General features: G+C 34.5%; 1 protein-coding gene across 2 annotated transcripts in view; it reads left to right on the top strand.

Annotated features, from left to right (window-relative positions):
- The window catches only part of COL2A1 (collagen type II alpha 1 chain), a 54,546-nt gene that overhangs the window by 22,704 nt on the left and 5,411 nt on the right, over positions 1-26,431 (top strand). For both annotated transcript variants that reach the window (XM_063428204.1, XM_063428211.1), the window contains 28 exons: positions 3,116-3,214; positions 3,652-3,696; positions 3,888-3,986; positions 4,385-4,438; positions 4,994-5,101; positions 6,661-6,714; positions 7,854-7,952; positions 9,263-9,316; positions 10,968-11,066; positions 11,576-11,629; positions 12,024-12,077; positions 12,718-12,771; positions 13,041-13,094; positions 13,620-13,664; positions 13,931-14,029; positions 14,918-15,025; positions 15,983-16,036; positions 16,757-16,810; positions 17,658-17,711; positions 18,335-18,388; positions 19,866-19,973; positions 20,368-20,421; positions 20,685-20,738; positions 21,155-21,316; positions 21,597-21,704; positions 24,163-24,270; positions 25,056-25,109; positions 25,480-25,587. In XM_063428204.1, coding sequence (XP_063284274.1) covers positions 3,116-3,214; positions 3,652-3,696; positions 3,888-3,986; positions 4,385-4,438; positions 4,994-5,101; positions 6,661-6,714; positions 7,854-7,952; positions 9,263-9,316; positions 10,968-11,066; positions 11,576-11,629; positions 12,024-12,077; positions 12,718-12,771; positions 13,041-13,094; positions 13,620-13,664; positions 13,931-14,029; positions 14,918-15,025; positions 15,983-16,036; positions 16,757-16,810; positions 17,658-17,711; positions 18,335-18,388; positions 19,866-19,973; positions 20,368-20,421; positions 20,685-20,738; positions 21,155-21,316; positions 21,597-21,704; positions 24,163-24,270; positions 25,056-25,109; positions 25,480-25,587 — 2,151 coding nt within the window. The remainder of the gene's footprint in view (positions 1-3,115; positions 3,215-3,651; positions 3,697-3,887; positions 3,987-4,384; positions 4,439-4,993; positions 5,102-6,660; positions 6,715-7,853; positions 7,953-9,262; positions 9,317-10,967; positions 11,067-11,575; positions 11,630-12,023; positions 12,078-12,717; positions 12,772-13,040; positions 13,095-13,619; positions 13,665-13,930; positions 14,030-14,917; positions 15,026-15,982; positions 16,037-16,756; positions 16,811-17,657; positions 17,712-18,334; positions 18,389-19,865; positions 19,974-20,367; positions 20,422-20,684; positions 20,739-21,154; positions 21,317-21,596; positions 21,705-24,162; positions 24,271-25,055; positions 25,110-25,479; positions 25,588-26,431) is intronic.

Consider the following 26,431-nt stretch of genomic DNA (forward strand, 5'->3'; position numbering starts at 1 on the left):
CCTGAGGGTGGGGGCACCCTCAGGGCACTCTAGTGCCAGGAAAACGAGTATGTTTTCCTGGCACTAGAGTGGTCCTTTAAAGCATTCAATTTATCCTTAAAGCAAACGTTCCCAAATGCATTCCTTAAGAAATTGATGTTTTGCAGGAAAATAATATTAATATTAAGTATATTTGCTAGAAATTATACATTTACTATTAGTATAGCATGGTAGTTTTTTAAGCAAGACCTGTGATATTCATCATATTACCGTTTGAACAGGGTCCTCATCAAACTATTGTTCCTGTAACATTTTGTAATTGTCTCATTTATTGTTAAATGTCCCCTTTTTGTAATATTGTAAAGTGCTGTGTAATAAGATGGCGCTTTACAAATTCCAATAATTATATTAATATTAATAATAATATTATTAACCAAATAAACAGTACTATGTATGAAGAAAGTAAAAAGTACATTTATTTCTATTTGCTCCCAGAGTCCTCTGCTTTGGGATGTGGGCTGGGTCTCAATGAGAAGCCACACCCTCTTCTCCAAATAAATGATATTGCCCACTCCTTGTCCACTATCTGATTGTGACTTTACCTTTTTGCTACAGGCCCCAATAATTGTACAAACTTTTTTGATGGGAAAATTCTTAGGGATATCTTCCCACATTTAGAATATGTGTCACCCCATTTAGATGAGTTTAAACTTTAAATATATTAAATATATTGCTTTACACTGGTTCCCTTCATTTATGCAAAGTTCACTACGTAAATGCATAGTTTATACAGTTATATACAGCATATTTCATTGTTTTAGAATCTTCAGTGAAGTGTTGGGCTTTAAATGACAGATACAAACAAATATACTGATTTAACTCATGAGGGTTTATCCGTGAAACCTCATAGTGTAGTAAATTAACCCCTTAAGGACACACGACGTGTGACATGTCATGATTCCCTTTTATTCCAGAATTTTGGTCCTTAAGGGGTTAAAAAATTAATTGCAACATTTAGGCTATATTAAGGATAATAAGTATTAATATGGATTTTGTTTTCCAGTTCAGCTATAGTCACATCTTGGCTACTTTATTTTCTGAAACTATTTTGTTCATTTGACAGAGTGTAACAACCAATACCATTTTGCTTTTTTTTTTTTTACTACAATTGTTTTCATATCAATTATTATACATTCCATTCCAAATACAACTGAATTAAGTAAACAAATCTCATAATCTTAGCTGATTTTGTGTGTATTTCACATAAACAGGAAACCCCTTTTCTATAAGTGATTGGTTCATATATACACCATACTTGTTTTTAATTATGTTTTGCTATGTTTTCCATACTATATTTTACAGTACATTTACATTTTACAATATATTTACTAAACTGATAGTGTTAGCCCTTTAAAACTGGGGTACTGAACTGCACCCTATTTTCAGATGTTTGAGACTATAACTCTCATAATTATTTGCTAGACATAAAACATTGATAGCAGGAATGCATTTAGTGATGGAAATAATTTATTTAAGAGAATTAAGATAGTCTTCTCAAATCATTCTCCATTATAAAAAAAAAAAAAAAACACCCCTGCTTTAGAACAGGCAGTGTAAGATGTGTGCATATTTGTTATACACAAAAGTGAGAATTCAAAGTGAATCAAAGTGAATTTAAAATTTAAGGTCTAAATACATGAACTGTGAAAATCCACTTTCAGCTATGCTTTCAGCTATTCTAGCTTTAAATTTAAAATTTAATTTGAATTCCTAGTTAAGTAAAAACCATAGTTTGATAGTTTTTTTTTTATTTATTTTTTAGCATCATTATGCCTATGCAATCATATTGGATAACATTAAAGCTAATTCTAGTATTACAGGGCCACTCCACAGTGCAAAAAATAAATACGTAGAAAAATAATGATAAAAACCTCTAGCAGTAGCTATACCCCCAATGAATACATGCCTACATTTAATAATGCAAATAGTAATTGTGGATATATCAAAAAGGGCTTTCAAAAGCTGTAGTTTGATTGCAACCTTGCAAACCCCCTTCTTCTTTCCCATTAGAAACTTTCAATTCACATGGAAATAACCAATCAGAAGCTTCTCTTTAAGGATGTTCTGAATCTGTCACTTCGTACGCACATATGTCTGCTATTCAGTTTGATATGAAGTCTGTTAGGAGGAATGGAGAGAAGGCAGGCGCATTTACCACTTCTGTTAGCTCAGTTGAGCTATCTGAAGGAGGAAGCACATCTCCCGGCTGTTTGATTGACAGCTGGGGAGGTGTCTCTTAATTTATTATAACAATGCAGAATGGATATTGGCACTTTTGTAAACTGTCTTTTAAATGCATAATCCATACACGTAGAGCTGTGGTGCTTTTTATATATTCAGTGGTACGTTAGGGATAAATGTGTGGAAATCCTGTCAAAAAGCAATACATATAACTGGACACTAGGTGGTGCTAATGAGGTTATAAAAACTATTAATTCCCACAGGCACACATCTATTAGTTTTAGAATAAGCACAAATGTTAGAGCTTAATACCTAGACCACAGACCAAACCACACTGTTGGATTAGCTACAAGAAAAAAAAATTATAATTTTAGCTAGCTAGCATACCCTTTTCTTTGCCTGGGATTACTAAGCAACAACTGATACGTAGAAGAGTGGAATTTGTATTTTGCCAAATTGGCCATTTTGGATATAAAATTTTGCATTATGGCATAACTTTGTCAACAAACTATTTAATAAATATATCACTAATCAATTATACATCTTTTTTTCTGCATCAATATATTATACTTCATGTGTTAATAGTACACTTGCTTAGATACCCACATTCAGTGCTCACCTACACATTTAGTTTATGGTACCTATACATGCCTATCAGTTAAGCAAATCAGTTTGAAATTAAAAAAAAATATGTGTTAATGTGTGAAATAATTATTTTATTTGATCATTTAACCTCTTTGCGTTTTCAAGTAGCCATGCTTGAACGGAATTCGATTATCTTATTAGGGCATATCCTGACTTTCTTAAGTCTTCCACTTATCAAAAAAGGTTTATATAATATGGGGGTGCATGCATACAGAAGCATTGATCTCTGATTGTCATTTCCATTTTTCAGGGTGAAGCTGGTCCAACTGGTGCACGTGGTCCGGAGGGTGCTCAAGGTCCCCGGGGAGAGTCTGGCACACCTGGATCTCCTGGACCTTCTGGTGCTTCTGTAAGTACTTACAACACAAGCACATTAAAAAAAAACGGGGAGCCTTGGCAGTTGATTAATTTCTCTATATGGTAGCAACATCTTAGAACCCTGTCCTTTTTTTTGGCTTTGTCCTAGGCACAAAACACAAATATATATTCTATTATTATATTGCTAATTCGTTTTTTAGAAAAAGTACACCTTTTCTTGCTTTTATAATTCTTGTGTCTGTTGTGTATTGGTAATCAAGGAAACAAGCTCCTATGTACCGGTATATGCTAATAACCGGGAGGAGAAATAATAGTCAACATTAGAATTCCCCCCCAACAACTGTATAGCTGGCTGTGTTGTATAATCAATTTCTAGTCATCTTCGATCATAATTTCTTGTTATTAAACATTTGCTTCTGATAATGTATGTTACTGTGTATAATACATCTTTTGTTTCTATTTGCTTAGGGTAATCCTGGTACTGATGGTATTCCCGGATCTAAAGGTTCAACTGTAAGTAGCACATATATTAGTTTTATATAGGGAAATGTATATTAATTGATTTTACATCAATCATTGGGGTTATAAATAAATAATACAATTTGGTGGGTATAAGCTATTGGTGGTAATAAAACACATTGGAGTATATTACTACATATAGAACAGTTTAGTAACAAGTAATATATATATTTTTTCATCTTTAGGGTGGTCCCGGTATTGCTGGGGCTCCTGGTTTCCCTGGTCCACGTGGCCCACCAGGACCTCAGGGTGCTACAGGCCCTCTTGGTCCCAAAGGTCAGACGGTAAGTCAGTAATCTGCACTCTTTTTCTCTTTTTCTGCATTCTTCATTCTCTCGCTTAGTGTTAATTGATCTCGATTATATCATACAGAGCTTTAAAAATCTATGAAGGCTATTAAATGACTTCAAAGTACTAGGCCCAATCAGTTATATAAACAATCTTTATTACATGTTCTGAGTTCTTATCCACAATTGCAAGATTTAGATGTACACTTTAATCTCCCACTCTTATAATATTGGAAAGCACTACGGAACATGTTGGCGCTATATAAATGCTGATAATAATAATTGTCCCATGACATTTTAAAATATAGTGGTAGCGTCATAACATAACCTTGTGTTGCATTATACCAAAATGTGTCTTTAGCAGAAATGTTCAACACCTGCTTGTCTTGTTTTAGGGTGATCCTGGTATTGCAGGTTTCAAGGGTGAACAGGGTCCCAAAGGAGAAATCGTAAGTATTACACCATTTAACTTTTTATTATGATAAATTCAGGCTATTCTACTTATTATTCACATCTTAAACATATTATAACTTCTTATATTGTCAAAGAACATGCAGTAATTCCAATTGACTATGCTGCATTCTCTTGTTCCAGCCAAATAATTTGAATGCACATTATCTTAATGACAGAAAGGATATCTATCCTTTCCAATATTGAACTAAACAACATAGCAGTTTAAAAAATATAGACTTCTGATGTGCAAACCATGGGTTTAATTGCCAAAATGTCAAGTTGTAGTGGCTTGACAAAATGACTAAAATAGCCCAGTGGGAAATAATCTCCAGTACAGCAAAATATATTATTTTTTCCAACTCTACTATTTATTATTTATTTTTTAAGTCAATTATTAAATTACTGCATTCATTAGAACTCTTAATGTATGATTGAACTCACTCAAGAATAATTGCAATAGTTTGGAGTTTGGTGGAAGAGCCATAAAATGCTAAAACTACAATGGTGCCAGTTTGCACACATCTGACATCTTTGAGTCTTTTTGATTTTAGGGGCCATCAGGTCCTCAGGGTGCTCCTGGTCCAGCTGGTGAAGAAGGTAAAAGAGGTGCCCGTGGTGAACCTGGAGCTGCTGGTCCACTTGGTCCTCCTGGCGAAAGAGTAAGTATCCATTATATTATTTCTACCTATGAGTCATTATCAGTTAGTTTATCAACTAACATAATGCTGAGCATCTTTGAATACTGGTAAACATGATTACACAGTAACATATAGCAATCTAAAGCTATAGTAGAAATTATATAAGTGTTCTGTCTCTCCGTACAAATTACCAGTTAATCCCTGTAGGTTGTTAAGGGATTTAAAAACAAACCAGAACCTTTTTATGTACCTGTACTCCATCGAATTGTTCAAAGGCATACAAAAAAAAAAAAAATATATATATATATATATATAAATATTTCAGTGTTTCTTTGGCGACCGAACTGCTAAAAGATGAAGCTTCAAAGAGTCATACAAATGAGAGCGAAAAATCAAGGACAGGCAAAATTGACAGGGCACTCAGAAAATGCACTTATATCAAACAGTTCATACAAAATTTATAATTCACGGTTATACAAGACTTTTTAAAGTTAGACTAATTATTTCAATAACACAACACATTGTCCTATTGTTGTCCTTTACTTATGCATGCCGTTTAAAGAAATGCAGGTAATGTGTGTTATACATATGCATGTGATATATGTGTAGTATGTATGTATATGGCGTGTGTCACACATGATGCATTGAAGGTTGTTTATGTGATGTATGTAATGTAATGTGTGGTGTGTCTGAGTAACATATGTTATGCCTGTGTAGTGTGTGATGTGTTTTGTGTATGTGTCATGCGTAATATGCATGTATAGTATGTCATGTGTCTATGATATGTAGTGTGCAATATGCATATTTAGTATGTGATGTGTAGTGTGGGACTGTGTGATTCAAGTTACGTATGTGTTGTCTGATGTACGCTATGTGATTGTTTTGTGTGTTATATATGTGTAGTTTGCAATATACTTATGTGATGTGTGTGATGCATGTGCAGTGTGTCTCATCTCTTTATTTAGCTGTTGCATGTTGTGTAGTTTTTAAAGTGCATGCATGATGTATTTAATTCCTCTGTTTATGTGTTATGCCCATGCCTGCTGGAATACTGCACATGTGATGGGATTTACTGCTGAAATCACTGTAATCCCATGTACTCTTGTCCGTGGGTGCTGATCAATGTAATTGGCAGACAGGTTGGCACTCAGTTGCTGGATGAGGTACATTAAACATGGAGAGGGATAGATTCCAAAGATGGAGACCCATTGATCATTTGTCATCCAGAATAATAAAATAAAAATCCAGTAATAATTTGCTACACAAGTATCATATATTTTCTAAGCCAATATGACATATATGTCTGCATGCATCATGCAATAAATACAATACATGCCAAGTTCCAACAACCTTCCTATGAAGCCATCTTTCAATCCTGACAGAACTGGAACTAAAGTGAAACTTTCCAGTGTCCTCCAGGAGCCATTTTGGTATATCATCACTAGCTGTACAATCTGTACCCATCTTTTTAATTAAACATACTGTGAAATGAGAAATAAGACCTAAAGTACTGATGTTCTGTGAAATATCTTTTTTTAAGTTAATTTAGTAAAAAATCCTATTGTTTATCTGTATTATAGGGTGCTCCTGGCAACCGTGGTTTCCCTGGTCAAGATGGTCTCGCTGGCCCTAAGGTAAAGTCATTTTTTTCCTTTATTTAACTTTTGTAACCAATGTTTTTTTAGAAAGTGCGTTTTAGCAAACCAATGGCTAGTTATTTTCTGCATACATCTTATTACCAATTTTGTCTCAGTCTGTGATGATTAGCCTTAAAGTTGCAAGTGCTTTTGGACTATGTTCCTCATGATGACATCCAGCCTAAAGGGTGCAGGATTGAGTATCGTGACTGACTGGCTAAGCATCATGGGAAATATATTCTACCAACATATTCAGTGCCATACTTACCTCTTAGTGACTAATTCCCTAGTATGGGTAGTTCTCTTTAGCTCATTTTATATGGACTTTCTTAAATGCAATAATGTATCTACATCTATCAGAAGGTAGAAACAACAAGCAGCTATAGCCATCAGCTTTAAGGACATATATTGCCTAGCACTGCTCATACTTGCAAAATAAATTGTCCAATCACTTATTTTAAGATTCTAAATCCTAACCTAGCTGAGATACTTAGGACAATACCTATCATTTCTATCATCATTGCTGAGATGTTTTCAGGTTTTCCAGACTGAGTGTTATGTGTTAGATTCAGGTTTTCCCCAAATGCACTGGGTTCTTTACAATGATTTTAGAATCTTATTTTGGAGAACATCGAGTGATTGGCCCATAGTCCTTCTACTTCCTCATTATATCAGGGCATGAAAGGGAAGATCATAGGCAGAAAGGGATAGGTTGCTTATGCACGTGGATAGGGTTATAATTAAAAAGTAGACAATAGTATAAAGGAAGTAGTGGGGAGCCAGCAAAATGGGGAAGACCATTTAAGGAGTCAGATTTCCCCCCCATCTTTAACTTGAGCCATGCCTTGGATATATAACAACTACATCTCATATCTGACTCTTCAGAGCAAGTCTACTACAAAAACAGAGGGTTTCCAAGTATGATTTAAGAGGAAACTGTTGCAATGAATATGGGATAAAATACCTTCATGCATATAACATTTACCTTAAATGTATAATTATGGACCTATTTCTTTAAGGATTATCTAAACACATCTGATGTAATCAATATGATGTATGCATTATCAATGCATAATACATACCACTAACTATTCTTCTGTGGGTTAAACTTTATCCTAATTGCTTTCTTTCTTTAGGGAGCTCCTGGTGAACGTGGTGTTGCTGGCCTTGGTGGTCCAAAGGGTGCTAATGGTGATCCTGGCCGTCCTGGCGAACCTGGTCTCCCTGGAGCTAGAGTAAGTGATTCTAAAAATGGTATTTACAATTCTAGCTTGAAGACCAGAATATAGTGAATTTTTCAGTCACTCAAAATAGTTACATAATACAGCAGCAGTAGCATTATAACAGCAGTGCCATTTAAGATTGTATAAAAATGAAAGATCTTCCGCACATGATCAACTCTGGACCAAATGGGACCATGTCTGATAATTAGCTTAGAGCTGTGCTATCTTGAGGCTTTAGACTGTCTGTTGCCACCACCGCACTTTACTTCCTTGCATGAGAGTAAATCTCCAGGGGTGTTCTCTCTGCTTGCACCATTTTAAAATGGAAAAGGACTACGGTATATATAAAATTCATATTTCAACAGATCCATGGTGCTCATTAACTTTGAAGCCGTGTTTCAGCTGTCTACGTGAATTCAGATATAAGTATTTTTGAGCCAGGCAAATCTGCACCAAACTTTAAATACATTGTAACCTATGTGCGTACCTGTACCAAAAGTAAAGGCCAGTGAATTTTGTTCAGTGTTGTAGAAATTATGAACCTCTGATGCTAAAATTCTGTCGACAAGAGGTATCCTGATTCTCTAGAATCTAGAGAATCAACTATCTTTAGTTTGGTAATCTAAATGTAATGATTCAATGTTATTTTAAACAGAAGCTGTAACTTTCAATGATTATGTTTATTAATCCCCTAAAGTTAACAACTGTGCATTTGTGAGGTGTGAATAATAAAATCAAACGTCGAAATCAACACCTGTTTATTCTGAAATTGGGCACCTTCATCTTAGCTCCCTGTTAGTCTTTGCAATAAGCCCTGTCCAGCACAGATAAAGAATACAGGGAAAAGTTTAAATGAAACAATGTTTACATTTCTCCTCCTCATTTGCAATTTGTGCCCAGGCTGTGCCTCAACTGACCTGGATTGTGATGCAATTTACCAAATATTTAATATAAATTTCAAAGGAAATGGAGCATCACACAAAAAAATTTTAACTGAAGTTATAGGTGATTTTCAATATTTCATTCAATGGTGTAATTTCTAGAGAAGTGACGTCTCCCCTATAAACCCTCCTACTAAGAGATCAAGGCATATCTGTACTCCCCCTTATATTAAAAACATATCCCTCTACAAAGTAACTCAGGTGGCATGACATGATTTGGGGGAATTAATGACATTTAAGGAACATGTACAACATTCATAACTCCTCTCGGTTTACTTCCATAATGTAAGTCCTTTAATTGAAAATGGTTTCAAGAATACTGATTTATATGACACTATGATACTTTCACTATTTGCTAATGGATTGTTTTGCATTCTACAGGGTCTCACTGGACGTCCTGGTGATGCTGGCCCTCAAGGAAAAGTTGGCCCCACTGTAAGTTATATATTTAATAATGTCAGTAATTTGATAGCTACCTCTACAGGACATAGTAATAAATCAAGGCAATGTAAAGTGAACTGTAAATACCAAATATAGAATAATGAACAAAAATGAGAGGCAGGTCATTTAAAAAAATAAATCATCTTTGTATACAAAAAAATTGTATTTAACAGTGTTTGTTTCTTACCCACTACACCAGTGGAAACACTCTCCGAACGAGTACCAAAACTACCATTGAACTTGCAATGTCAGTTTGTATTTAACAGATGGATTAAGCTACATATGTGTAGAAAAACAGAACAGTTACTCCGTAAATTTGAACCTGCTCTAGGCAGGCATAGGATACTGTGAGCCTAATAACTCACTTGTGTAGGAGGTGTCAGACCTTTATTAATGTAAATATATAAAGGGAATCAACACAGTAAAGGATTAGACTATATTTAAAAGAAGAAAACCTACCGCAACAAGAGGAATTAGGCTAGAGGGTAGTGGATGCATGGAATAGCCTTCCAGCTGAAGTGGTAGAGGTTAACACAGTGAAGGAGTTTAAGCATGCGTGGGATAGGCATAAGGCCATCCTAACTATAAGATAAGGCCAGGGACTAATGAAAGTATTTTGGAAATTGGGCAGACTAGATGGGCCGAATGGTTGTTATCTGCTGCCACATTTTATGTTTTTATGTTTCTAAATCTTTTAAGTCTCAATAGATGCACTAAATAACTAATATAACTTACACTTTAGGTACTAGTTTAAACCAAATGAAAGCACATACAGAACAAGAATTCTATGGTTCTAAATTAATTGGCAGTGTTAAAATGCCATATTTGCATGTGCTAATTCTTTTTCCCTGTTAGATTTCACTTGATATATAGTTTTTGCAGTACTTAGAAAAGCTCTGCAAGTTACTCATGCATGAGATATTGAGAGTTGGAGTTACTGCACAGAATCACTGGTTGCCATGTGATATTTAGGACTCTCGTGAGAAATAATTGTACAGCTTTAGCAAGTAGATTAAAACACCATCGTGAATTATAAAGGAGGATAATTAATTTGCAATTGCATTCCAGTGTTCTGAATGGGAAAAGCACACAATATTAATGTTTCATATAACCATGACATTTTTTTAAAAATCCATAGAGCATCGATATACATCCGCTGTCATTGTGTAATATTTACTGGGCAGCTGTCATGCCAGTTCAGTATTAAAGGAGTTGAAAAATCCCAGTAGCTGGAAATGTACATTAAGTAACACTGCACAATATTTTTTCTAGATGAATGGTTCCATTTGTTTAACCCCTTAAGGACCAAACTTCTGGAATAAAAGGGAATCATGACATGTCACACATGTCATGTGTCCTTAAGCGGTTAAAAACGTATGATGGCAGATTAGTTGTTTCCCTATGATAAGGCAGACTTGATAATTTACACTAGTTTCGTTTTTTCCCGCCATGCGTCAGACTGGAAAATCACATTGAGCTTTAGATAAATGACAAGTGTAAGTCATATTTGTTCTTACACTGCTTTGCTTGCACACTGGTATATCAACATGTAAATTTGCTTGGAATACTTTAGTTGAATTATAGTTTAATCAATGTAATGCCAAGACAGTATTCATTAATATTTTTTGTTGTTACTACCCTATAGGGTGCTGCTGGTGAAGATGGTCGCCCCGGACCTCCTGGACCTCAAGGTGCTCGTGGTCAGCCTGGTGTCATGGGTTTCCCTGGACCTAAGGGTGCCAATGTAAGGAACAATATTATTAACAATTTACAATGCTAATTATTTCTAAAGTAATCGTAAGAAGTTAATACATTTTTTCTAATAATCATTATCATCATCATCATCGATTATTATATTATTTCTAAAGTAATCATCATCAATTATTATATTATTTCTAACATAATCATCATCAATTATTAGGTGATTTCTAAAGTAATCATCATCAGCGAGGCATCATCAGTCATAGTAACATAGTAACATAGTTTCCAGAGATTAATATAAAGTGAGTTGTCTGATTTCGGTTTTCAAATGAGGCCAAAATGTCATATTCCCAACAACAGTTATGCAGCTTAAATGCACATTTATTGCATGTAATACTTAATTGTAAGAATATGTTTAGATCAATGTTTTATACTGTTTGGTCCATTTATACTTAACATGTTAGGTTAGACTGGAAGACGTGCTCTAGAAAACCTTATAGATGTGATTGGCGACAGAGTTTTCTTTAATATTGTTTTTGTTTCTTCCTTTAGGGTGAAGCTGGCAAAGCTGGTGAGAAAGGATTGGTTGGTGCTCCAGGTCTAAGAGTAAGTTTATTTTTCTTTGGAATAAAACTCTGGCCTAAACAATTAATTAATTTCTTATTTAAGATGACTTTAAAGACATTAGCAGCCAGAATCAATTCTCCAGTTCTCAAAACAATGTGCTAGACATTACAAATTTAAATAGCTCAGTGCTTTTTTTTTTTTACCAAGAAGACCAAAGACTTGACTTGTTATAAGAACAAGTTCTGACTGCTTTGTACTAGACTTTAAGTCTTTTGAAATTGTCTAGAAAAACAGTTACATGTTAGTTTCATCAACAAGATATATCAAGAATGAAAAAAATACTATTGTCACTGTTACAGTGTATGATTGGATGATAACATTCAGGTTGGGCTTTACATAGAAGTTTAACAATATATAATTTCTCTTTTTCTAGGGTCTCCCCGGAAAAGATGGTGAAACTGGTGCTCAAGGTCCTAATGGTCCAGCTGTAAGTAACCAATTATTTTGTCAGTGTCTTAACCTCAATCTTGATCTACATGTAGGGGGTAGGAAAGTAGCATGATCACCTATTGTGCTGTATCCATAGGTTGGAGTCAAACGTAAATGGGGTGTTAAAGAGTAACTGTCACACAAGATCATTAAGATCGTAAAAGTTAACTAATAATAAGTGAAGTCCTATGATTCCGATGGGTTAGTCTATATGCAGGGAACTTGTGCATGTAAGGTATCTTTAGCTAATGTCTTTGCTTACCACCAGGAAGTGTTGTAGACTGGAGTAGATGTGCAATACTACTTGTGTCCAACACACACCTTATTCCAATAAGTGTTTCAATAGTCGTCCTGGGTTGAGAGAAATCCAAACTGTCACCAACAGAAGGTTGACAGTTTTTTCTTATGTGGTAACTTCTATTTTTTTTGTTTAGATTTTTTTATGATAGCATCACTCCTATGCAATGGTAGTTTATACAGTCCTATACAATTTATACAAAACTGTCCACTGGAGAGCTTAAAGTTAATTAAATCATTCTGCACTGTGTAAAACTCATCTTTAGTATCTTTAGAAAATTATTTATTAATGGATTTCCAAATATGCCTTTAAATAGTACTCTTGACTCTTTTCCTTCCAGGGACCTGCTGGTGAAAGAGGTGAATCAGGTCCTCCAGGCCCATCTGGCTTCCAGGTACTTGGCAGAAGACAGGGCTATACTGTAGCATGATACATTCCAAACACTGTCACTTTGCCACTATGCATGGCATCTTGAAGACATGAACAATGACCATTAATACCAAGTTATACAATTACACATATTTCACAACAAAAATCTAGTGACACATTTACTTTATGACACACAACACAAAACATATTTCAGATCATTACACAGCTTACATTTGATAGAATTATGAATTGTGAATACAACACAATTAATATTATTTTACCTTGTCTTTTTAGGGTCTCCCTGGACCTCCAGGTCCTCCAGGTGAAAGTGGCAAGCCCGGTGATCAGGTGAGTAAAACATTCCTTCATTTATAGATCTCATCCAGTTTATTGTCGATTTCCTATATTATGAGTTATCTTTGTTTTAGTGGTTGTGCTAAATCATACTAGGGCCAGTTTAAAGATATTGGTATATGCTCCGTTGTTTGTTCTTTAATGTATCCATTCTTCCAAAACACAGATAAGAAAGGTTACCAACACAATTAAGTATGTGTAGGATTCTAAACTGTCTGGATAACATTCATCCAATTAGAGATAGAATTAGCATGATGCTTATCTCCCACTGCTTGTATTTAGAATGTTTTTATGCAAATATAGTCTCTTCTAGTCACAAATTATATCATATTATTGTCTAGCACCAGTACTAGTTATTATCCAGTGTTCCATTATATATATATATATATATATATATATATATATATATATATATATATACACACAAGTTAATTAAGTGTGTTAGCATAAATCATTTTTGTGGCATCTATTTCTATAAGTTCATAAAACTCTTTTTTATCTCATTCTGTCTTGTTCTAGGGTGTTCCCGGAGAAGGTGGTGCTCCAGGTCTTGTTGGTCCAAGAGTAAGTTATTTATCAACATTGATGCTGAGATCTTTTGATGTGGATATTTTGTCCATCACCTTTATTTAATCGACAATCCTACTTCAAGAAGTACCTTCTTAACTTGTACTCAAGTACATTATGGCATAACTAATATACCTTGTGCCATAGCACATGCAACATCATTTTATATTGACTTGCTAAGTCCATGTTAATACATCACAATTATTAACCTATTTTTATTGTTCACTCTGTAATCCATTTATTGACCAACATCATCATTACAGGGAGAGCGTGGTTTCCCAGGTGAACGTGGTTCTTCAGGTCCTCAAGGTCTCCAAGGTCCCCGTGGTCTACCTGGTACCCCTGGAACTGATGGTCCTAAGGTAAGGAACATTTGTAATACCAGAGATGGATTAAAGACAGGTTGGAATTAGCACAGAATGGTCATTGAGGAGCCTATTTCCCTTCCCCCCCAAATATAAAAAATGTCTCAGTCATCAGTGACGTGCCCAGCTACATTGTGATAAAGTGGCTATTTTCATTCAGCAAAATGTTAGAATGAAAAAAAATAGAGACAGAAGCTAAGAGATAATGAAAGGAGGAGACAAAGGTAGACAAGCAGGGAGAGACAGATGGATAGAGGTGGATAAGGGCAAAATGATAAACATATTCTCAGAGAGATTAAAAGAATCTGTGAGAGACAGACAGACAAGACATAGGGATGTAAAACCAGACACAGAGATAGATATATACATAGAGATAAAGTATTTAAATACAGCTCTTAAATAGATAAATCTATTTCACTATCTGTGTCATATGCTTGTATGGGGACAGAGTGATCTGTGTTAGTTGTCTTGTAAAGCAGAAGCTTTTTACAGATATTGTGATATTAATGTGCCTATCTCATGAGGGCATGCAAAAGCAAACGGCCCTTTGGCTTTTGTGGGTGAAGAAAAGGATGGAAGAATAGTAGAGGAGGTGAAAGGCCAGGAGGGGTTGGTTGGAAAGTGTCCAGGTTTTTTTCTGAGTTAGAATGATGTTGGGAACAGCACATTGGCTGACTGAGTCCTAACTGGCAGGAAATTGACCATGCCCTCTTGTCACCCATTGCCTACTAAACAACCTGCATTGTGTGTGATGTGTTCCTGGTGATTCAGTCACTAAGTGTCTACATGTGCTAATGTATAAACACACCCTTACTTTTGCATTGTTTAGAGTTAATGAATATAATAAATAATATGATAATCACCTGACTTTGATATCTTTTGTAGGGTGCTACTGGTCCATCTGGTCCCAATGGTGCCCAGGGTCCTCCTGGTCTTCAAGGTATGCCTGGTGAGAGAGGTACTGGTGGAATTCCCGGAGCTAAAGGTGACAGAGTAAGTAAAATATGTTTTACAATTTATTTCCTTTCGAAGTCTATGTATTGAAACAGTTTCTGAGGTTTTATTTACATGACACTGGCATTAACGTGAAAATGTCAATTACTTGAAAAGTTAAGAAAAAAATACAAGAATATAACATTTCAATAGCCCAGGCTGATTGGAAGGGTTCACCATAAAAAAAGTATTAAACAGCATACATTTTTTATTTTATTTTGGAAGCCTTGTTTACTGGAAACTTTTTCTAAAACATTGAAGCTTCCCAATTTCCTGTGTTAGTTTTTTGAGTTTACATACTAAACCACAGTCATCTAAAGTCATTATTGGTTGTATGTGAACACCAGAAGAGCCAAGCCTGTCATTGTGAAACATTCACCAATGTCTATAAAAGGTCAGCTGTGCTAATATGAGATGTTGAAACCTAACACTATTAGGAGAATAGTACAGGGAGAATCTTTTAATATTTACTTATACATCTAACCAGAAAATATAAATCTTGCTTTTTAGTATTAGCAGTGCCTATATATGTGTACCTTTTTAATAATTTTTATCATTCTCTTTTTTTAGTATATGCAAATTATCCCCAGAACAATAATACTCAGCTAGTTGACAAAACTTACGTTCCTAAAATGTGGAGCTTATTAGACATCCAGAATCTAAACAACATTGCTGGAACTGCATTAGTATTATATTTATAATTATTGACGTTTGAAAGATTTGGGGGACAGGAGTTTGAAATTCTGCAACTTTAGACATGTATCACAGTGGAGGCCTACCTTATTATCATTACAGAGAATGCAAGAGCCCACTTATTAGAAGATAATGAATCTACCTATTTGCCATAAACAAATAAAACACCTTTGAGTCATGAGATAAAGCTATTTATCTATTGATTAACCTTATATATTAGAACAGATACTCATGATTTTGTTTTGTCCTTTTGTTTTTTAATAGGGTGACTCTGGTGAGAAAGGACCAGAAGGTGCTCCTGGAAAGGACGGTGCAAGAGTAAGTATGATTACATAAAAGCAAAGAACAAAAAAAATGATAACCTACACATCAATAGTCTGTTAACTGGTGGAAATAACAGTATTGTAGGGCCTTAAAGCCAATTTCACCTAGGCCACTTAAAATTTACTATTTAGGATGAGAATACATAGGTAGGAAATCCTGGCTTTATTTAACACTCTGCAGTAATGAAGTTCATGGAAGCTGTACATATGAACACTCATCAATACTCATTCTTAATATGGCATTATGTCTGTTTATTAGTGTACAGGTATAGTAAAGGTTATGTATAAAGATTAGTTTTGGGGCAGGGTTCAACACTCTCATTTCCTACTAGTACTCATTATGCTTTATTTGAATGCTGGCAAGAAGATTGTTAGAACATTCCATATCTGCATTTCAGTCAGTGATTTAATAAATTCTGACACTTTGCAGTCAGTGTTTTAGGAAATTATTATAAAAATAATCCTGAAAAAAAAAATTGTATACAGTATAGTAGACATTTGGAAAATACCCAAATAAGGCTACAAATGTATGTCCATCACATACCATACTGGAATGCAAGCATACTCCCATTGGTTCCAGATATTTATAGTAAAACTAAACCTTTATTGATAGGAAGTTGAGTAAATGAATAATCCACCATCTCAAATGCAGAGTCAGTAGTGTGAATACTTACTGTTGACCATACAGAAAATAATTTCTGATTTCTCTTTTCAGGGTTTAACTGGTCCAATTGGCCCACCAGGTCCAGGCGGTCCTAATGGCGAGAAGGTAAGTGTTATTTTATTTCAACTATGATGATCAACTTGTTCTAAACTACTTCCACCCTGATGCATTGATCCTGATGTTCAGCAATAAATCCACAGGCTGCTTTTTAAGTGAGACTGGTAAAAGTAGATATGGAAAAAAGTAGGCCATCACTGGATCCTGGTGAAGATGTCAAAAAAAGGCATAATAACCCCTAGAAATAGTTGATCATCAATAGCGCCACCACTGTTTCCATTATAACTTTGTGCAGATCTGACCATCTTTAGACTGAAACAGTGGGGGAAATTGCATTAATTGCTGCTATGATACTATGGACCTCGGTTACTAAACCCTGCGTAATTAATTCTAATGATCAGGGAGATAGCAAGCATTTAATTTATTTTTGTTTATGTTCATCATCATAAAGATAAACCTCTGTCAGAGATAATTACTATCTTTGAAATGTAATATTTGGAACTGGAACCACCTTCGTTATGTCAGTTTTAAGTAGACAATTATGGTATACACCATTGGAATGCCTTGGAATTCAAATATAACTTAAAAGGGTATTGCCTAGCATGTGTTCATACATTCACATGAGGAACAATTGTTTATAGTAGGAATGAAAAGGGAAATAGAACAGATTCCAGTGTAGTATAGTCAATAAACATATTAAATTGATGTATGCAGACTAATGTAATTTTAATTACCTTGCAGATTAGTTTGCATGATTACATAATGTGGAAGTAAGATGCGATCAGGAAGGAAACGACTCCATAGTCTAAAGAAGGTTATTAGCATGCAGCAAATGTGTGAGCAATAAGAAGTTATATACACTAACAAATTCAATTTCTCCTTCCATTACTTCTAGGGAGAATCAGGCCCTCCAGGTCCATCTGGTATTGTTGGTGCCCGTGGTGCTCCTGTAAGTTAAATACCTTTTAAAGAAAATTGTATATATCTTTTTTTTAATTTTTTTTTTTTTGTTCTGTGATTTGTTGACATTGAGCATAATCATATGTTCACCACACAGTAATTATCTGCAGTTAGTCTTAGTCTGATCTATTTTTTGGTTGTAGAACAATTTTACAAGTTAAGATGCAATCTAGTTTATCTTTCCTTTGATTAATTGAATGGCAGATTACATTAGGTTTTTCTTTATTTATCATCTTGTATAGTATCTTATCATGTACAAAAAAATAACAACACATTTTGTGCTGTTTCAGACAGTCCCACCATCTTAAACTACATCATTTTTGTTCAGCTAATTCTGCCATGTCCTTTATTCTGGATAATGTGCAGAAATAGGATCAGACACAATGATAATAATGATTATGCATAAATGAAGATGATATGCAGAGAGCTTGTTCATCCGTGATTAAGGCATTTTACATGCGCCAATGAGATAGGCCAAGGTTGAGTCCATATGGTAGGCTCCACATTCTCTTTTTCTCCATATTGGCATCTATAAAAAGCCACGTTATCGAGCTGATTAGTTGGATTATAGTAATCATAATAATAATATAAGTGCAATGCTCTCTTTTACAGGGTGATCGTGGTGAGACTGGACCTCCTGGCCCCGCTGGTTTTGCTGGTCCTCCAGTAAGTAATTTCAAATTTGTCAAACAAATAATAAAAAATGCAGAATCAATGGTAGCAGCAACCTCTAGTTTAAGATTATTTATCAAAGACAGGGTTTATTATAGAGGAAAATCACATTGAGATGGTGAAAAAATGGTATTACGGTACACACAATGACAGGAAGCATATATCCATCACATCCAATAAACAGAAAAAAAGGAAGGGGGAAGAAAAAGAGGAATTGAATGTGAGAAGGGGGAGGGTTGGGAAATTGACTCCCTGTAAATAAAGAAAAATTAATTCAATAAGCATGATTTCCAGAATAGCGTAACCATGGATTCCAGATCTGAAGAAACGTGGACATAGATTGGTATAATAAAGATGTTAGCTTGCACATTAGGATATGGTCCTTAATTTCCATTTTGACCATCTTTAGAAGAGACACAGAATCCTGACGCCATGCAGAAGTATCTGCTCTCATTGCTTCCAAAGAAATTCTAGTATAGTGTAATTTGGGTTAAATAGTCTAACATTTGGCAGTATTGTCCAGTATAGACCTATTGTAATTTGAATTTATTGGATTTACACATTGGCCATAGTCATTTTATACACTGCTTTATTTAATAAGGTTGTTGGCAATGCCACAGCTTATCAGTAATGCCTATGACATTTAGGATATTCTATGATTCCACTTATTCCATGTAGGAATTTATCATTTATGGTAGACCAGTAGTATCATGCTTTCTATAAATGTAATATGTATTATATTTACAGTGAAAGAAGGTGAGGCACTGTTAGTTTGTGGGGGTTTTTAATTCAATTTAAACTTAAATTTTTGTTTCCTCCATCACCAAACGTTGTTCATTAAAATCCTTTGTATTTGGTGTACACCAACTGGAAAGTGATGAATTATTTTACCATACTCTGAATTCTTCTTGGCAGCATCAACTCAGACTTTTATCCTTTCATTGTCAATAGAATGAGTAACATCAAGTAGGTTAATAATAACATCTAGACCCCAGACTATATAATAACAACAGCAAAATTCTGGTTAAATAATTTATTATTACTATAAAAAAATAAAAACATGACTACATTAAAACATATCCTCAAAAATACTGTATTAAATATATGTACTGTTGGCCAGTTTAATAAATATTTTAAGAAATTGATCCATTTACTATACATTGGAGTGTTTAGAGTGTCCTTGAAACATGAACATATTCACATCTGATCCATTTATCTGATTGCAATTATGGAGTCAAGAAATGTTTTTTCCCTTTTGTGGCATAATTAGAATGGCTACAGCTGTTTTTGTTGCCTTGTTTTGAAATTACAGCATAAAAGTACAGGCTTCATGGTTAAACTTGATAGACTTTAGTCTTTTTTCAACTTAGACAAATCTGTAACTATGTAACATGCAGAAGACAGGCGCTTTCTGTGCTGATAATGGTGGCCATGCATGATAGTGCATAAATCATCTCATTTGTATTTACAGGGTTCTGATGGTCAGGCTGGTCTTAAGGGTGATCAGGGTGAGTCTGGTCAGAAGGGTGATGCTGGTGCTCCTGGTCCTCAAGGTCCATCTGGTGCTCCTGGGCCACAGGTATGTTAAACATTTTAGCAATGTGTAAACTTAATACAAAGAGACACCAAAGTAGCCGTCATCAGTGATACTGTGCTTGCTGGAATAGCATGTACCATGCAATTATACCTGGAGTACCCCAATATAAAATATTAGAAGATATATTTATTTTATTTTATTGTTTTATAGTGCATAGTGGTGACTAGTAGATACTACAAGGTTATATAAATATTACATGTCATAATATAATTAAAAGTTAAAATAATATCTCATAATAATAATTGATCTCTAAAATAATATATAATATCAAGTAATTCTTATAAATACATAGCGCACTAGAAACAAGAATTTTATTCTGACCTTGAAATATGAGAATTACTAGTTTTGATGTTTGCAACTTGCCTTTCATTTACAGGGTCCAACTGGTGTTAATGGTCCTAAAGGAGCTCGTGGAGCCCAAGGTCCTGCTGTAAGTATAACATTATTACCTTTTTGCACCACACTATATCCTATAATTAAAAAATTGCCATGTTTCTCCCAGGAATAAACTTGTTGCCTTAGATTTCATTAAGACTGTATTACAATGACAGTTTGCCAATATGATGTTTGCCCAAGTTATGTTCAATTCCCATATTAACCCCCTCTTTATGACAACATATCTCTAATAAAACAGAGCCAAAATTGAAACCACATTACAACTTCTACAAATTGTACCCTCATCTTCTATTATAGGGTGCTACTGGATTCCCTGGTGCTGCTGGAAGAGTTGGTCCCCCTGGTCCTAATGTAAGTGACCTCATTTTATTGATCTTGTAATATTAAGATATTATTATTATTATTATAATGAACTATTCCGTGGATTAGTAATTAGGTGTAATGTGGGTGTATGGTTTTCATTTGGTTTAATTGTGTTAAACATTTTATATTTAGAGTATAGCTTTTATAATGTTAATTTTATAACTATACATATTTTACAGTTTACTACTACTAATAGTAAGAATATTAATAGCATGCTTGTAGTACGAGGGCACTTATTCAAATCTCTAAAAATATATGAATGTATAATGCTGAAAAGAACTACAATTTTTTTTTTTTTTAAGAGCTATCATTCTGCTTTTGACTTACCATCGTAGACATGGTAATTTGACATGCAGCTCTGTTAAACTGAGATTTTATAATACTGGCTTATATTTATTAAACAGGGTAATCCTGGAGCTCCTGGGCCTCCTGGATCTGCTGGTAAGGATGGACCCAAGGGTGCTCGTGGTGATGGAGGCCCACCTGGCCGTGCTGGTGACCCTGGTCTTCAAGGCCCTGCTGGTGCCCCTGGTGAAAAGGGAGAAGCTGGTGAAGATGGTCCTCCTGTAAGTATTACAGCAAAAATGGTCTCAATCGATGTCATTGAAATCTGTTACAATTTGGCATAATGAATCTATATCTCAATTTGGGATGTTTATTTGAAAAGGTTTATCTAGAAAATATATGATTTTCAGATGTAACTGATTGCATTTCACCTAGTAACATTTAGTCAAACCTGCAGTTAAAATTGTAGCAAACGCTAATGTTAATTATTAGTGACTTTGCATTTGACTTGTACATGTAGCATAGTTATATCAAATACTCAATCTGTATCCTCTTCTATAGGGTCCCGATGGTCCCTCAGGTCCTCAAGGTTTGTCTGGACAGCGTGGTATTGTAGGTCTGCCTGGTCAGCGTGGTGAGAGAGGTTTCCCTGGTCTTCCTGGTCCTTCTGTGAGTATATACATCTAGGAAGTTCTAATGTATTATGTTATTTGAATGAAAGAAACTAAAAATGAGAGAGCACATTATTGCTATAGTTAAAAGTTGCATGATGAGGACCTATAGAGAAAATATAGTTACCAAATATTCTAGGGCATTTGAAAGAATAAAAGGTCAAGTGCAGATGTGGTGGTGCTCACTCCAATAACCATTATAAAAGTCAGGGCAGAAGAGATCCTTGCAACTTTGCATTTGCAATGATGTAAGTCTACAATTGCCTAAGAGTCAGGAAGAGCTTTCTTTCAATTTTTTAGGAAAAACTGGAGCCAACATTTTGTGTAGATGAACAGATAGATACCTGGAACTTTTGATTCGATCATTTATAATATCGCCCCCTCTGTAACAGTATTAATCATTTATATCAGAATTTTGTAAAGCACTCCAGATAGGAGCACAATATAAGAACTATTAAATTGAAGAGTAAATTTAGTAAAAATTCAGTATTCCTGAGTACATAAACATAATCAGATTTCTATTAAGCAGCCTACACATAAAAAAATAGCCATTAACCATTACAAAAGGACAGCACTCAGGTTCCAAAGCAAGTTCTCATACACATGAGGGGTGCTCCAGACTCAAGTGGTTTTGTCCGAACTTTCACAATATTCTTGATAAATATAAAATAGTCCAGCACAAAAAATCCAAAATAATAGCAGGCTTTAATGTAACATAGCAACACATGACGATGTTGGTCATTGTGTCACTGAAACACTTTCACATGTTTCTATGTTCCATTAAAGCTTGCTACTATTTCGTATTTGTGTGCCTGGACGTCTCATCATTATTTATAATACTATGACATATATCTGACCTTGAACTTATAGTTTTTTTTATAATAAATTGGGGGTGACAGCGGTGTCTGTAAGTAAATGATAGCACATGGAACTCGATTATAATTAAACTATTTACATTGTACAGAGCAACCAGTTCACAAGCTTGTGTGTTTCTGTCATGATCTTGTGCAGGTCAGATAGGAGGCTTTGGCCAGAGTTGACTAAAGAGGCTTTATTGGTAGGTTCTGACATATCAGCAGGTTAACTTATAGAATGAAATAATAGGGAGAAGGGAAGTGAGAGAAATAAACATTAAGGCAAAATTCCCTATAGAGATAATAAACAGGTTTGCAAATAATAAGAAAGCTAGAGATAACAGTATAGGAAGAATAATAAGACAGGTATAAAGAACAATGAGGTTTCAGGGTAGGAAAATAACACCTTGTAAATAAACTTAAGCAGCAATGTCCAGATAGAGGTTAAGCAGGATTGTTATGGAGCAGGGTTGGCAGTAAACTAGGTTGGCAGGATAAAGCAGTGTTGCAGGTAATCCAAGTTGGTATGAAGCAGGGTTGGTATGGAGCAGGGTTGGTAGTAAACTAGGTTGGCAGGATAAAGCAGTGTTGCAGGCAATCAAGGTTGGTATGGAGCAGGGTTGGTAGTAAACCAGGTAAATCACAGGTTGCTTCTCAGGAGCCAGGATCTGAAGTCTTTTCAGTATGAACATCAACTTCAATGTAAAGGCCACTTGGTTTGTCGGTTGTGGCCTTTTATAGGATCTGTAATTAGTCCTAAACAGATGAGGAATGAGGTGACTAGTGGCTAGGGAGGCCACTAGTAGTGGAGAGCTGGAACTTTATTTAAAGGAACAGAATAAACTAACATAGAACAGTTGTCAGGATAAGAGCCTGACAATTTCTTTGGACTGGGAAAAACGAACTGTTTTGTAATATTGTATTTGTTATTTTGTTTAAAGGGTATAACAACTACACTTTATGCAGCATGCTCATATTTAAAATTAGTTTATTACCATTTTCAAATGTAGCAAACTATTGAACTGAAATTTGAACTGGCCACAGGCGCATATTTAATTTATGGTACACTGGACACTTGCCTGAAGTGTCATATTTTTAGAAATTAAGTTGTAGATCTACTTCTAAATTAAATTGCCATACTGACGGTTTTCCAATTTCTAACAAAATCTTGGTGTTCTCTAAGAGTTCAGATTTATATTAAAGTATATGAGTATCTAACTCCATAGATTAAATAAAGAAACTAAAAATGAATCTCATAGTAATGTGTCTTTCAACCATAGTAATTTTAAATATTAGCATAATGTAAATTTAAAAAGTTATCTATTTTTACTTATATAAAACATCCCCAATAATGCTCTACAATATTTCTCCCCTTGACCACTCCTTCGGTCACACCCCTTTAAACAAACTTGTTTTCTATTGCCCATTTGAAATATTGGCAATGATATTTTGCCAATGCCTGTCTGAAATGTCTTTCCATATTGGCTGTTTTTAATATACTGGATATACACATTACCTTAATATTATAGTAACATGTTGTATTTTCTCTTTGTCAACTTACTGTAGTTGTTATTTTCCTAATTTTAAAATATAACTCTTTAGGGTGAGCCTGGCAAACAAGGAAGCACTGGATCTTCAGGAGACCGTGGACCCCCAGGCCCTGTTGGCCCACCTGGTTTGACTGGACCTTCTGGAGAACCTGGCCGTGAAGTAAGCAGATATGTTTATAATTTGTAAACATTGCCCCAAAATATACTTCTTATTTATATTGTTTCAACTTAAACATATAATGTAAAGATTGTGATTTGATGAAAATATATACAAATTATTCTTCCAGAACCTTTCCTTTATTAAAAGGTATATTATATAAAATGTTACCTTTTATCTCTATTGAGAAAGATTATTATAATATGACCTTCAAGTATTGGAACGCAATATAGAAAAGTTAATTAGTTTCTAGTAATCCATTCAGGGAACCATATTGATAATTTACAGAAAATTCTTAAGAAGCAGAGCATATTATTAGGCTTTGATAGAGACAAGAGAGCTATGCCTTTATCAATTGTTTCTGCTTGCGTTCTTACTGTGCAAATATTAAGATCTTTCGATATGTCGTAATCCATTATATTATCAGGACCTAGAATACTATGCATTATATTTAATACCCATTACCATTTGAGATCCAGAAACTCCAGACTATGACTCCTTTTATAAGAAAAAAAAAATTACGGACTATGTTTAAATGTGCATATTGGTTAATATTGTTACCTAGTTTAGGCTCTTTTGTTTCACATTAACACAATTTGGGGATCTAACTGCTTCCAAGTGACAATTGTATAGCATTGGCTATAGTATAATAGCGTTCTCTGAGAATGAGGGCTTTGTAAAGCAACATAAAATTATTTGCTGAGAGGAAGGTATTTTACAAGAGATTATATTTTGCATTTTAATTTATGTTCACTATCCAAATTAATTTATTTAATCTTTTCCTTTAGGGTAACCCTGGCTCTGATGGTCCTCCTGGTCGTGATGGTTCAACTGGTGCTAAGGTAATTAGCAGACATTATTTACTATATGGCATTCATTTAAATGTGACACTTCTTTAAGGACAACTATTAAAGGAGTGATAGATATTTATGTTGCACTTGTAATATAGTAAAAAAAAAAAAAACATTTTCAAGGAAAAAGTTAACATTATGAAGCAGATATATAGTGATATTTATCATTTTAAACCCTTAAATACAACACAAAAGATAAATCATCAAACATTTGATCAATAACCAAACCAAAAATCCCACATTATTTCTTTGGAAATGAATTGAGATACCAGGCAAGTATTTGTGTTACAAATAGATAATTGAACATTGATATAACTTTTGCTGTAAAACTGTAACAAAGCTTTTTCTCTGAACTCCACAGGGTGACCGTGGTGAGACTGGCCCTCTTGGTGCTCCTGGTGCCCCAGGTTCCCCTGGCGCCCCTGGTCCTGTAGGCCCAACTGGAAAACAAGGAGACAGAGGAGAATCTGTAAGTATATTTGTTTAATTCTTTATATTTTATGCAGTATAATTCACTATGACATTTTCCCATCTAACTATACCATTAATCTTTCACTCTTTTTAAACATTTTAAAACGTAGAGACACGTAGATTTTTAGTGAGAATTTTAACTTTACATTTCCTTTACTGTAACCCCAGGGCATGTTAAGTTGTATAGTTATATATTTTAGAGAAAGTACTACTTTCTTGCACATTGTAATTGCTATATAATGCATGTGCAATTTGTCATTACTTATACAGAATAGATCGTCGATTACATAAATTGAAATTCAAGGGCCAATTAGGCCAGTGATGTAAAGGCTCATTTTATGGTTTAGCTTAGATGATAGGTGTCCATCTTCAACCTTGCATTTGTGCTTGGACTCCCTTTATTGACTCACAGAGAATTGGGAGACTAAAGCCCAACCACATCAGCAAAATATGTTGGAAACCCCCGCCTTACATATATATATATATATATATATATATATATATATATATATATATATATATATATATATATATATATATATATATATATATACTATTGCTTCATATAAAAACATTATTGCATTAAAAATAAATTTCCTGGTAATGAATATTGCTTATGTTCATTTAACTTTGTAAGTTTAGTGTCTGTTCCCAGGTGCAAATATAACTAAGCTAATATATTTTATCTGGGATCTTGTAGTTCAGTAATTGCAAAACTGATGTTAGAACATTAGTTACAATACGTCTTAAAGCTCTCATAATAACATAAGCACCTGTAGGCAGTGGTTGCTTGCATAGTTTAAAGATGGCCAGGCACTAGACCCTGCCCCTGGAATTTGACT

This window comes from Pelobates fuscus, chromosome 1, assembly GCF_036172605.1.
Source record: "Pelobates fuscus isolate aPelFus1 chromosome 1, aPelFus1.pri, whole genome shotgun sequence".
Lineage (NCBI taxonomy): Eukaryota > Metazoa > Chordata > Amphibia > Anura > Pelobatidae > Pelobates > Pelobates fuscus.